Here is a 13,918-nt window from a genome sequence, read left to right as displayed (position 1 = left end):
AGAAATTCCTTATGTATTATTCAATATATTAACATAATATATTCTTCTGTATATTTTCAATATACAGTAAATAATGCAATGACATGTTTGACCGCTCCAACAAAAATGAAAGCGCCACAGAGGCACAGTATTTACACTCATAGCCAGTTGAGAACTCAAGTCTTATACATGTGTGTGTGTGCAAATTAAACTGAAATAGGAGAAAGGGGGTTAACATTTAAATAATTACACATTTAGCTTTATATAATCACATACAGGGCTGATATACATCAATATACACACAATTCTCCCTATCCCATGGAGTTTGGCTGCAAATCATCCCTCATCAGAGACAGTGAGTCTTAGCCAAAGAAAAGAGCTTTATAACCACAGAACCACTGTGATTGTGCGTGTGAATCTTACATTAGTAGTAGGTCCCTCCTCATTCTCTGCTACACAGCTCTGAAGGTTGAAAGACAGATCATTGCAGCTGACCAAAACTCTCTTCCCAAACTTCTCCTCAAACTGCTTCACGTCAGGTTCGATGCCAGACAAATCGAGTCTCTACAGGCCAAAAAATACACACAGAGCTCAAAACCAGTAGCTCACCCTGTGATTGAATGGATTGTTTATTATTGGAGCCGTGGCTCACCTGTGTGTCAGGGTCCAGAGTGAAGAGTTTCAGACGAGTCTCACTCCTCATCTTGGACTCAATGTCTCTCGCACTCTAAAAAGCAAAAACAGGATGGCAATGGCTAATTACTGCATCTGATTGTGTTTAAAAAAGGGTTAATTAGTATTTTGTCTTAGTTTTCAGTAAAATGTCTAAACATCCTTAAAATCAGCATGAAACGGATGTTTCGTTAGTCTTTTCTTTCCTAATGTGACGTATATCCAAGTGAAACAGCTTCTCGAACAAGAAAAAAATGTGGGGTGATTGTGTGCATCAAGTATTGATTGGATGGTTGTAGTTTGCTGTTGCTGTGATGTCATGTGAGTGACAGGTTGACCCGCACTCACCCACCAGTAAACAAGCCACCAGAGAAGAGATACTGGCATGAGGGGAATTTATTTTGATTCAATATTACGAGGGCACATGAATTGAATGATAAATAAATGATAAATCATTTATAATAAATACTGCAATATTCTACAAATAGAAATTGTCCATTTTTATTTAATGGTGACTTTAAAACAAGATTAATGCAAAATTACATATGCCAATCTGACTTGTTTTCAAACAATATCAATTTAAAATTATAAATAAATATTATAAATATATTTCTTACTATATAGGCAATCTGTTTTGTTGTGCTAAACCATACTAAATGTAGTTAGATTTAAGATTAGAACAAGAAAAATAGCCTTTTTAAATGATTTTTTTTTTTTTTTTTTTGCCATTATTAAATAAAATGAACACAAGCACTACTGTTTGTGCATTTGCAATTTTTTTAGATAATATTCTCTAATTTTTTGTATGTCTTTTACACAGTTTTGCTTCAAGAAAATTTATTTTGTTTTAGATATTTTTACTGGAGAAAAAGGCAAAAAAAAAAAATACTACAAAATCTATTGAACATAATGGAAGTGATCATAGGATGTGAGAAAATATTCTGAGAGAAGTGGCGCCTAGACGATTATTTCCAGGGAGGAGAGAGAAGGAGGACAGGAGAATAAAGAGCAAGAGAGAGAAATATGTGATGAGAGAGATGAGAAAGACTGTGTGTGTGTGTGTGTGTGTGTGTGTGTGTGTGTGTGTGTGTGTGTGTGTGTGTGTGTGTGTGTGTGTGTGTGTGTGTGTGTGTGTGTGTGTGTGTGTGTGTGTGTGTGTGTGTGTGTGTGTGTGTGTGTGTGCTCCAAAGTGTGGGTGGTTCATTGTGGAATGGTTGGAAAACATTAGCTGAGAACACTAAGGGTGGGTGGAAAAACTGTAGATGTGTAGAGAAAGGGCAGACAGTGAGGACGCCAGCGTTGAGATCATACTAGAGTCAAGACACAGGAGCCGAAAAGCAGTATTTACCTACACACACACACACACACACACACACACACACACAACACACACACACACACACACACACATATACCCTGTGAAACTGTAGATGAGTGTTTGTATAATCAGCTAATCAGGACATCATGTGTTTCTATACTGTATGCGTGTCTACGTGTTCACAATACCTGGAAACTGTCCTGAAAATTCCCCGGAGATATGTCTGTCTTGCCCAGCTCATCGTCTGTGTGAAAGAAAACACACATGCTGAACTAAAATTCTCTCAAAACCAGCAAACTCAGTGGAACGGCACACAGCTGTAAGTAGGAAACTGCCAGATAACAGTTTCAAATCATAATCTATTTGTTTACCACTAGCGCATGCTGATGACTTTTTATTCTTCTATACTAACTTGCATCATAGCCTACGATTCAATAGGTGTCATCATCATACATTGTACACACGTCGTACCCAAGCTTATTAGATCCATGCCGTGTGATCTGTAATGATCTTATAGGACTGCCGAAATCTAACAGTCTGTAGCAGGCATTAGATTATCTGATTTTAACTCTACTTGATTTTACTCGTACTGAATGTAGGCTCAATGATGCACTAGTCCTTAACACCTAAGAGACATGCAGTGAAAAACAAGAAACAGTTGATTAGAGAGAAGGGCGATCATGTGTTAATATAAATCAAAATAAAACTCAACACCTCGACACTGCAATAAATCAAGGTCGATACACATGAAAAGTCTACAAACACTCAAGTCTCAATTAAGCTCATGTGCTAAATAAGGGCATATGTAAACCAATATCTTTTAAAAAAGGTTAATGGATAAATAAAATAATGTTAATTAAGTAAATGTGAACTAGTCAAAGCCCATTTGCACTGGACATGCTGTTTTGGGTCTCATCTCATATATAAAACACCTGCCATTCACAACTACTGCACCTGCTTAGACACTCGCCTTTGGGTAAATTAGCCTTGTTGACAAATTTTGGTGATTAAATGCAAAACACACAAGATATTGTACCTTCAATACCCTGTAGGTGGCAATATCATTTCTTTTGTGGTAGAAATAAACTGTTGCAGAAAAAATTTGGTGTCATGCAAAATGCAACGTGTAATTGCATTACTCATCACAAATTTATTGGAGCAAAAATACATTTACTTATTCAAAAATGTAGTCTAATAGAGAATGAAAGTTGGTAAAATCTTTAAAGGAACACTCCACTTTTTTTGAAAATAGGCTCATTTTCCAACTCCCCTAAAGGTAAACAGTTGAGTTTTACCGTTTTCGAATCCATTCAGCCGATCTCCGGTTCTGGCGGTACCACTTTTAGCATAGCTTAGCATAGTTCATTGAATCTGATTAGACCGTTAGCATCGCGCTTAAAAATGACCAAAGAGTTTTGATATTTTTCCTATTTAAAACTTGACTCTTCTGTAGTTACATCGTGTACTAAGACCGACAGAAAATGAAAAGTTGCGATTTTCTAGGCTGATATGGCTAGGAACTATACTCTCATTCCAGCGTAATAATCAAGGAACTTTTCTGCCATATCATGGCTGCAGCAGGCGCAATGATATTACGCAGCGTCTCTCACAAACGTCTCCATGGTTGCAAGGCACGTTCCCTGTGCAAGCAGGGGCTCACGGGCGCTGCGTAATATCATTGCACTGCTGCAGCCATGGAACGGCAGCAAAGTTCCTTGATTATTACGCCTGAATGAGAGTATAGTTCCTAGTCATATCAGCCTAGAAAATCGCAACTTTTTATTTTCCGTCGGTCTTAGTACACGATTTAACTACAGAAGAGTCAAGTTTTAAGCGATTTAATCATAGAAATATTGTAGAATGATGCGTCATGTTTCCATATTAAAATAATGGTTTTAAAATACAAATGTTTCCCTATTCAGATAAATATTTTTAATAAAAATGTTGCCATATTCAAAAAGGTTTTAAAATGTAGGCTAAAACTAATTAAAGTATATACAATTAATTGTCCGCCTCTTGGATGTCTGCATCTCAAGAGAATGCAAAATGCAAGCGACAAATTATGTTTTATAAACAAAGTTTGGGAGAAACACATTCGAACAGTCTCTATTCAATCATTTGTAAATGTGAACTCATGAAAACCACTGCCACAGGTAATCAGAAAATATGTATTTATTTATTAAAGATTTATTTTTGGCATCTCAAAATCTATATTCAAATCTATAAATCAAAATGTATTGCATTTATGAAGAAAAAGTTGAGCACCTAAGGCTCTATCGCTATTGCCTCAATGGTGTACAGTGTCTTTGGGTGGATTAGGACTGTTTGTGATTTGGTCTTAGTGATTTAGGAGTCCTCTTGACTACTCTTAATGTTTCACAGACTTAGGAGCTAGTTTTAGCGCTAAAATGCTTTGTGAACTAAAAAATGTAGGACTCCTGAAATTTGGACTGACACGCCCATTATTTTTAAGAGTTTCTCCTAAATCGGCAAGTTAGGAGCTACTTTTAGCCTTAAGATGTTTTGTGAATATGGCCCCTGGTATGTAATATATATATATATATATATATATATATATATATATATATATATATATATATTTATATATATAGTATTTTGTTTGGTTTCTAGGGTGTTGCTAGTGTATCGTGGGTGGATGTTGGGGTGTTGATATATGGTTTCTAGGATATTATGAGTGGTTTTGAATGCTTTGTACGGTATTGTGCCTACTTATGTTGTGAGTGTGTTGAAGGTGGTTTCCAGGGTGTTGTGGTTGTTTGTAGGGCAGTGGTATGTGATTTCTAAGGGATTCTAAGTGATTTAGGGAGTTCTGGGTGGTTCCTTTCTGTCCCGAGATATTCTGCGCCCTAAATATGACTCAGGTTCCTCCTTCAGTGTAAGTCTAGGGGAATTTTTTTCCCATTTTCTCTTGATCTGCATGATTTGAGATATCATTCAAGTCCATAGCACAAACACTTTAGGACAAGTTAGCCACCAAAATTAACTTTGAAGTTTTTTCTTTTTTTCTTTTTCAAATCCCAAACCCTAATTATGACTAATAGCAAGAGTCATGCTTGCCTTAGCAAGCTCCACTAGTTACATTGGGTTCTGCACACTGATTGGTCAGCAGGTGTTTGCTGTTTTATGCTAGGCGAGAAGAAAGGAATGTGCTGTCTCCTTTGAAACTCATCAAATGTAAATAAAGACTCCCAACGTCCTCTCCAGTGTGAAATCTGAAGGGTTTAAGAGGTGTTAAGTGTTACTGTTGGTGTACGGCTATGTGTGCGTCAGTTCAGGAGTGTTGGATGTATGCATCTATCCATTAAAAGACGTTTAAAGAGTGGGTGGTCTCTTCAAAGAAAACATACACATATAGGAAACACGACCACTCAGCTGACTCTGCAAATACGTACATGTCTGTGCGCTCAAACTGTGTCAACAATCTTGCTTATAGTAATGTATCAACACACTCCACCTGTCATCCATGACACACACATCTGTGAACTGCACACACTCTTACTGGCCCAAACACATACCGTCGTGCAGTTCTCCATTCCTCCTCTCCTGCATGGCAAGCTCAAAACTGCTGTGGAGTATCTTGTTGAGGGTGCCGATCCAGTCATCCATCTCTCCTTCACTGTCTGCAGCCAGAAGATACGTGCTTTTATCCTGCATCTTCAGCTCAAATGCAAAACGCCGCACTTTACTGTTCTGCACACAGACAAATGGTGACAGAGAAAGAGAGATATTTCGAATTATTATTATTATTAGCAAATCTGAGCACATTGTTTAAGATCTCGCCTGAACCTCATTGCTGTCTAGAAAAAATTGAGACATAAGAGATCCCAATTGTGACTTTTCTTTCCTACACAGCAAAATTACCAGAATTAAATCAACTCTGCTCGGTGTACATATGGTCCCTTTTTAAATAGTGTTAAAGTAACACTGAAGCAGAGTTAAAGTTAATGAGATAATTAAGCGATTAATTAAGTGATGATTGATGGTTAGTGATGAACACCTGCTGTTAACAAGCAGAATCAATGAAGAAAAGAGAAACACAAGAACTGCAACTGACTTCAGCCACAGTATTAGATAAAGGACATCTCTCAAGATCTTAGCAGAGGAGGATTATGTTTTTTTCTGTGATTCTGCTTGTTAACAGCAGGTGTTCATCACTAATGATCATTCATCACCTAATTAATTGCTTAATTATCTTTAACTCTGCTTCAGTGTTACTTTAACGCTATTTAGAGAGGGACGATATGTACTCTGAGCAGAGTTGATTTTGCTGTGTATGAGAATGTGAAAGCACCGGAGACTTTGGAATGATTTTACACTTAATGAATTTATGATGAATTTACACCAGAAATGACGATGGAAAATATATCCATACTGCAGGAGCTGAAAGCCATTTATTCCTAGACAACTGCTGAGGAATATCTGGCCGCTTTGCATGCACACCTGTTGAAATGTTTAGGTTTTAGAGCTAGAAATAACTTTTTCTATTTTCTCTTTTGTCTCAAATGTGGAAAACAGACAAAATGTCAAAAAAAAAAAAAAAAAAAAATGTCAAAAACAGACGAAACAGGTTGTGCATACCAAAGGAATACTTTATTCTTTCAGGATGGCTGGTGAATCGAGGAATGCAATCACATTTTCACTCTCACTCTCACACACACACACACACACACACACTGAGTGGAAATATTTGACCCTGGGAGAAATCATGTGTGAATTAGGCTGGACTTCATCTTTCCTTCTCTCTCTCTCTCTCTCTCTCTCTCTCTATTATATTTTCCTTTTTCTCTGCGACCCCGAGTAGCCCCATCTGAGGAACTGACCATCCAAACACTGATATCCCCTCTTGGTCGAGACAAAGGAAGAGACTCATGAGGATGTTATTAGAGATCTGAACTCCTTCTATAAACTGCTTTGTGCTGTATTAAATACACAAAACAAAGCATTTATTCTTCAGGCGCCCTTATGAACTTTGAAGGAATGTTCCAGGTTCAATGCAAGTTAAGCTCTATCGATAACATTTGTGGAACAATGTTGATTACAACAGAGTATATTACAAACTTGATTCGGTCCCTCATTTTTTTTAATTAAAAAAAGCAAAAATAACAGAAGAATGCGTTACAATAGAATTAAAAAGAGACATAAACATAAATAACATTTTCTTTACACACGGAATAAATGTGTACACTTCACAACGGTTTTACAAATATTATATTAATATTATGTTATTATTTGTCATGTGGTGTGGGAGTCACAACACATGACATTTTACAGCATTCTACAAATAACCTTGAACTTAATTACCTTTAAATTAATTCATTTTTAATTAACCTTGTCTTAAAAAGGTAAAATAATACTTTAAGACAGTTGTATTATCCTAACATTTTTGACTTTATGTCCCAAATATCTAAATTAATTTTAATTCAGAAATTTAAAACATGTTAAACATACAATAGGTCTTTTCAAGTATATATATATATATATATATATATATATATATATATATATATATATATATATATATATATATATGAATTGAATTTTTTATGTTTTGAATACATTAATACATCAGGACAAAAATCTAAGCATCATGTGATTAATTCTTATACTGATAGTTACCTGTATGACACCCATGCATGAGTCCAGGAAGATGGTTCCCTTGGGTTCTTTAGATATTTTCTCATCTTTGTAGAAGTTCAAGTTGTATGATCCATCTCCCAGCTGGGTCAAGTGGAAATACCTTCTCTTAAAAGACTAAATAGAAAGACATTTGTGAGGAAAAGAAAGAACACAAAACGCATTGAATGTAAACAGCAGATTTAAACACTCTATGTTTAGATGTAAAACTAGTGACTGTTCTAAAAATAACATCTAAGGGAAAGGGAGCATGGGAAAATGGATTAGTGAGAACTGGAAGTTGGTAAAGCCCCACTTCCTGTCTATGGCATGGTGAGCACAGATCTGCTAAGAGGAGGACTAAAGGTCAGAGTTTGAGAACAACCAGCTGAACACAAATCTATGCAGAAACTGCAAAAAATGTCATGTTAATGACATCAGCACTTGATTTGATGGCTATGTTTGGAATGTCTCACTTCCATACTGCTATTTTTGCAGTGTGCAGTATGCATATCATGCACAAAATGAAAATTTGTATGCATGAACATTTTTGAAAATGTGAAGTATGCAACCAAAGCACACTACTTGGAATAATACACCCCACAATGCAATGCACTCCACTTGACCTTTCTCTTTGACCTGGTCTCAAAACAATTTTCATTCAAAAATTGCTTGTAAATTTCACAATTAATTACAAAGAAACAGCAAATAACAAATTATTTTAAAGTGTGGTGACAACAATATAAAATTTGCATAATGTGTTTTACCTTTTTTTAAATATATACAGTATAAACTGTGCGTAACTCCTCCGGTTCTACTCGCTGTTTTCAGTATGCTAGTATTTCATTCCAAAAATAGTGACCATTGTGTTTAAGATCTCTATGTTTCAGACATTTTTCATCATCAAATCAGAAAAGTGCTTGTGTATATGTCTAACTCACCCTCATGGTAACACTGATGGCACTGTTCATGTTTGCTTTATACAGCCAGCCGTGCTTGGATACGCCCCCTCTTTGAGAACTCAGTGACGCGGCATCCTTCAGGAACCAGAGAGGAATATATTGAGCACACATAAGAACACAACAGAAGCACAATCATACACCCACACAGTCTGACTTCATCTGTTTCTTCAAGCCTGAACAAAACATGTCGATATCTAACATAGTTTCCCACATTAGAGTCTCCGGATGCCCTCTCCATGTTTCAACATGAAGTCCATTTTCACCTGACCCCCTCAATTATTCATGTTCTCCCTCATCCCAACAGGGAGCAGCCTTCAAACTGAACAAACAAACTCCATCCCTGGGTGAGTGGCCGCTCAGACAGAATGGCAGACATGGAGTTAGAATTCTGGGAAATGTAGGTGAAACCCAATCAGGGGATCAAATGGCCCGGAGACAGCTGAGTCCTGTGTCTGTTCTTTCTCTAAGGCTAATGTAGTCCCAGAGGCTCTGCACAAACACATTACTAATAAGCTGTAAGTTCCTTATTATTTATTTATTCTGCTTATTAGCCATTGAGAACAGAGAGGAGGAGAGCGAGGGAAATATTGTGTTGCGATAGGCTGATGAAGTATGGTGCATGGAAGTACAGTATGGTGAATACCATTTCCTTTAACTGTCAGAAACAATAGCACATGAGTTTCTTGCTCTCTTTCATAAGTTTATCACACAAATGTCTAGACAGAGTAAGTTTAAACAGCTAAATATGACCACATTTCTGAGCTGCACATTAATTACTTTAATCACTGCATTCTGAATCATTTAAATGTCACCACATGTCTGTAATTACATATTTGGGGGTTTCTTAAAGGGACAGTTCACCAAAAAATGAAAATTACCTCATGATTTACTTATTCTCAAGCCATCCTAGGTGTATATGACTTTCTTTTTTCAGTCAAACACAATGGGAGATATAATAAAAAACAATATTCTGGCTCTTCCAAGCTTTATAATGATAGTGAATGGGACCCAATATTTTGAAGCCCAACTTAACGTAAGTTGAAGCATCCCAGATAGATGTATAAATGCATTATTTTAAGACAATTACAAATCTACAGTATAGCTAAAACAACTCATTTCTTTTCAAGGTTTTCTATATCTGTATACAATGCATGGTTCTCGTGAGAGTCGTCTATTCTCACCGGAACTCAGGCTATACCGACATCCTGCTTCATATCCCGGAACGGCACTCTCTCGAGAACACGTGTACGGCTATTACCAGAAGTCGTTATTTTAGTTCATAAAGTTCTAAATATGTTCATTTTTCTTACAAAAACCCATTGCTTCACTTCAGAATGTCTTTATTCACCCCCCAGAGCCGTGTGGATTACTTTTATAACTTTTTTGGGCTTCAAAATATTGGGTCCCATTCACTACCATTATAAAGCTTAGAGGAGCCAGGATATTTATTAATATATCTCTGATTGTGTTCATCAGAAAGAAGATAGTCATATACACCTAGGATGGCTTGAGGGTGAGTAAATCATGGGATAATTTTCAGTTTTGAGCGAACTATCCCTTTAAGGGCTCTTTTGACCTACTGGACTAGTACATAAAAAAAGCGCCAAGAGTTGAAGAAACACACACATACAGACCAAGCGGCAACCTCCCCCCTTCATGACAACTCAGAGGTGGGTGAATTTTTTTATAACTTATCCGTTTAAATTATATTAAGCCTTAAAGTTCTGCATAATTAAGGGCGTGGTCACTTGAGTGACAGGCAGATTGCACTGCTGTCTGTGAGCTGTCACTTTACCTCAGCTGCCGCTGAATTTGGCATCTCAGCCTTTTTTTTTCTCGATTATTTTATACAATTATAAAATATGGCTTGCTGCATAATATTCGAGACTGATATGTGTCTGTATAGATGTGCGTGCATGCGGAAGAAACAGAACACACGTTGTTGGATCGTGGCATTGGCTGAAAGTTTTGGTTGTGAGATTTACTGCAATGACAATGGCGGGAGGATATACAACTCTGACAGCACTGCTTGGATATTATAACTAAAACTGCTGCACTATTTTGAAAAAAATATACTTTGGACACTGGCTCATTAGTTTGTTAGATACGATCGTATACAGTTTTACAAGATAAAGGCTGCTCAGATTGCATCCTTTCTTGAAGAACGATGACAGAGAGCAGATCATTCAGAAGAAATGTGACATGTTTTTTTGTTTTGCAATGGACACTCATATTTTACCCAAGTGCCACATATTGGATTAATCTCGCGATCTCTATTTTATTATAAAGGTATGAAGATCCATTTGATTTTCCATGTTGTTATTTGCACACCCAACACTACTGGTGTTGGAGGATCTATATCTTAAAAACACCGTAGATTGACAGTAAACCTTTAGAACGTTCTGATGATAAAACTTATTATTATTTTAGATCGTATCTAAGATAGATAGATAGCTCCTTTGCCTGCTAACATGGTCACGTCAAGCTAGACGGGCGTGGTTTCAACAACCAGTCATATCAGCTCAAACCACCTCCTCGCCTCTTTGCCCATTTTCATTTGTCCGGGAGTGACGTGCAGTGACGCGCAGCTAAGATGGCCGCGGCCTCATTTAGGCGTCAAAACCAGTGCCCAAGGAAGTCGACCGGAAGTTGAAGTCGGCCGCGTGCCGCCATCTTGTAGCAGAACTTCACTTGCGTTAGCATCCCATTGACTCCCATTCATTTTGGCGTCACTTTGACAGCGAATAACTTTACATCTGAGGCGTTTAAAGACTCCATTTGTCCATAATTTATTTCTAAACATACACAACAATGTATAAAGGGCTCCATTACCTTCTATGTTACATTATGGCCCCGTAGAAACAGTTTTTGTAAAAATAGGCTAACGATTGCGTCATAACCACTCGACTCTCTGTCGCACAGTAGAGAAATTACCGTACAGACAGGAGGAGAAACTCGCAGGCAATAGTATGCATTAACTTAATATGGCGTACTGGCGTTACATTTTAAAATACTATACAAACTAATTAATCAGAATACTTACTCCTGCTCACTCACGCCAAAGAACTTAACGCCAAGATTAACGATGGCAGTTTGCACACACAGCTACTAGAAGATTTACATCTGTCAGACAGGTTGCGGACGTCATCAAGCTTAGTGTGAGTCTGCGCGTCAGAAACGGAAGTGCTAAAAATCGATAAAAATGGGCTTCACTTGTCTCAATTGAGTTCCAATGGGGTCGCTGTGTCCATTTCTTTTACTGTCTATGGTCAAAACTGCTGTTCAGAACTCTATGGGTGACGTCACGGATGCTACGTCCATATTTTTTTACAGTCTATGATACAGACACAGTAAAAAAAAATCACAGTGAGGAATCATGGGTAATTGTCACTTGCCTCCTCCTTATCGGCATCCTCGTCCACCTCAAACACGTGACTCGCTAACTTCTCTGGACGAGGAACTTTACTGTAAAAGAAAAAAACAATAAAAAAAAACATGAGACCAATAGACTTTTACATTTTCTGTCTGTGCAAAAGTCTCTGCCACAATAAGTAATCGAGTATTGAGGGTGTTGCTAGCATTAGCTAAATGTTTTTGGTGTCTTTAACTATATATGCAGAAACATTGAAATTAATCATTTGATACAAAGCACTTATTGTGTACATACATTTTACTTCTATTTTTAAAAATACCTGTATGTAATTACAGCTGTAATTAAAGTGTTAGTTCACCCAAAAATGAAAATTCTGTCATCATTCCAAACCTATATGAGTTTCTTTCTTCAGAATATCTTCCTAAAGAAGAAGTCAATGGCTACCGTAACTGTCTAATTACCGACATTTTTCAAAATATCTTCATATTGGTTTGGAACAACATAAGGGTGAGTAAATGATGACAGAATGTTCATTTCTGGGTGAACTATCCCTTTAATTTCTATAATTACATGTATCATTACACTGTTGCCCCATCCCTTACACCTTAACCCACCCTTAAACCTAACCATACCCCCAAACCTTTCCTAACCTTACCCGTATCCACCTCAATAGCAGCAAAAGTGATTTACAACACAATATGAACACAATAATTATAAATTGTACTTATTTTTTTTTGTAGTTAAAAACACCTATAAAGTGTGACCGTGTTTTTTAGCGTGTCACAACGGATCGTGCACACATTGTAGCACTTACTGTACATCTAACAAAAAGGTTCAGCGCTTATAACTCCATCTCTTACCCCTCACACTGCTGATGCAAAATGTGCACATGTGCATGTGTGCTTAAGGAAACTGCATTAGCAGAATTATCAAGAAGAAGTGGGGGCGGATGATAATGCTGGTCATGATGATGATGTTGAAGCTTCACAAACACAGCAGACATTATCTCTGTCTCTTCCATCACCATCATCCCTCCTGCTTCCTCTGCGACCTTTACCAAATGCCAGACAATGGCTGGCTCCTGATCTCCACAATGTGATTTGCCAGTTATTGACCGCTATGACATAATCTACCAGTTAGTTGACACAGGAAGTGACATCAGTGGATGAAAGACACTTTTTTTGGCGTTTGGTTGCTGCCCTGTCCTGAAACAGGTGGAGTAATTATGTGCTGAATGAGAAAAGAGAGAGGAAGAGAAAGGAGAAGTGAGGAGAAAATAGGAAAAGAGTTGCTGATGGGTTGTTGTTGTGTGAAGAAAGGCACTTTCCAGATTTAGCTCAGGACGAGACCTTGCTGTCAACACTGTGGCACGACAGGATGAGGACACTGATAAAAATTAGTGTGTAAAATAGCATCTCTCCCTCTTTCACACACACAAACACACTGTGCAAACACAAACAATGACTCCTGGGCTGTGTTCCAAAAACTAGTGAGCTGTCTTGCTGTCGACTGCCTGCGTTGGCAGTTATCTTCTAAATAGTGGTTGACCTGTAGGTTTACATTAGGACAACGGCGATATCCTGAACTGGAGGGTGGTTATGGCTGATATATAACACTATTTATTTTAAACATAGTAAATAACAACAAAGCAAAATGTAATATTACAGAATTATAGAAATCAAATTGAAAAAATAATTTGATCTTGATAAAAACAATAATCTGCAAATAAAGTTTGCAAGGTTCGTGGCATTAAATGTTTATTAGATATTCAAAGACTTGTTTAAATAATATAAATGCATATTTGCTGAATGCCGAAAGCATATGAAAAGTGTATTTTATAGTGTTTGTCATAGGGGACCATACAAAAACAATATAAATACACAGCAATAGTGCTGCTCACACAAAGCATAGGGGAGACTCAACTCATAATTAACATCAAAAGCTTGCTGTTAGCATATTGCTATGGTCATGTTACAATGC

At 37.2% G+C, this 13,918-nt stretch overlaps 1 protein-coding gene across 3 annotated transcripts in view; it reads right to left on the bottom strand.

Annotated features, from left to right (window-relative positions):
* dock9b (dedicator of cytokinesis 9b) overlaps nt 1-13,918 on the bottom strand; it is a 116,444-nt gene that overhangs the window by 46,888 nt on the left and 55,638 nt on the right. For all 3 annotated transcript variants that reach the window (XM_067374850.1, XM_067374851.1, XM_067374852.1), the window contains exons 5-11: nt 11,961-12,030; nt 8,545-8,640; nt 7,607-7,741; nt 5,506-5,680; nt 2,158-2,213; nt 632-706; nt 403-543 (exon numbers count right to left, since the gene is read on the bottom strand). In XM_067374850.1, the coding sequence (XP_067230951.1) occupies nt 403-543; nt 632-706; nt 2,158-2,213; nt 5,506-5,680; nt 7,607-7,741; nt 8,545-8,640; nt 11,961-12,030 (748 nt within the window). The remainder of the gene's footprint in view (nt 1-402; nt 544-631; nt 707-2,157; nt 2,214-5,505; nt 5,681-7,606; nt 7,742-8,544; nt 8,641-11,960; nt 12,031-13,918) is intronic.

The sequence above is a fragment of the Chanodichthys erythropterus genome, chromosome 21 (assembly GCF_024489055.1).
Source record: "Chanodichthys erythropterus isolate Z2021 chromosome 21, ASM2448905v1, whole genome shotgun sequence".
NCBI classification, from domain to species: domain Eukaryota; kingdom Metazoa; phylum Chordata; class Actinopteri; order Cypriniformes; family Xenocyprididae; genus Chanodichthys; species Chanodichthys erythropterus.
Note: the sequence above shows the minus strand (reverse complement) of the source record. Positions and strands in the feature narration are given on the sequence as shown.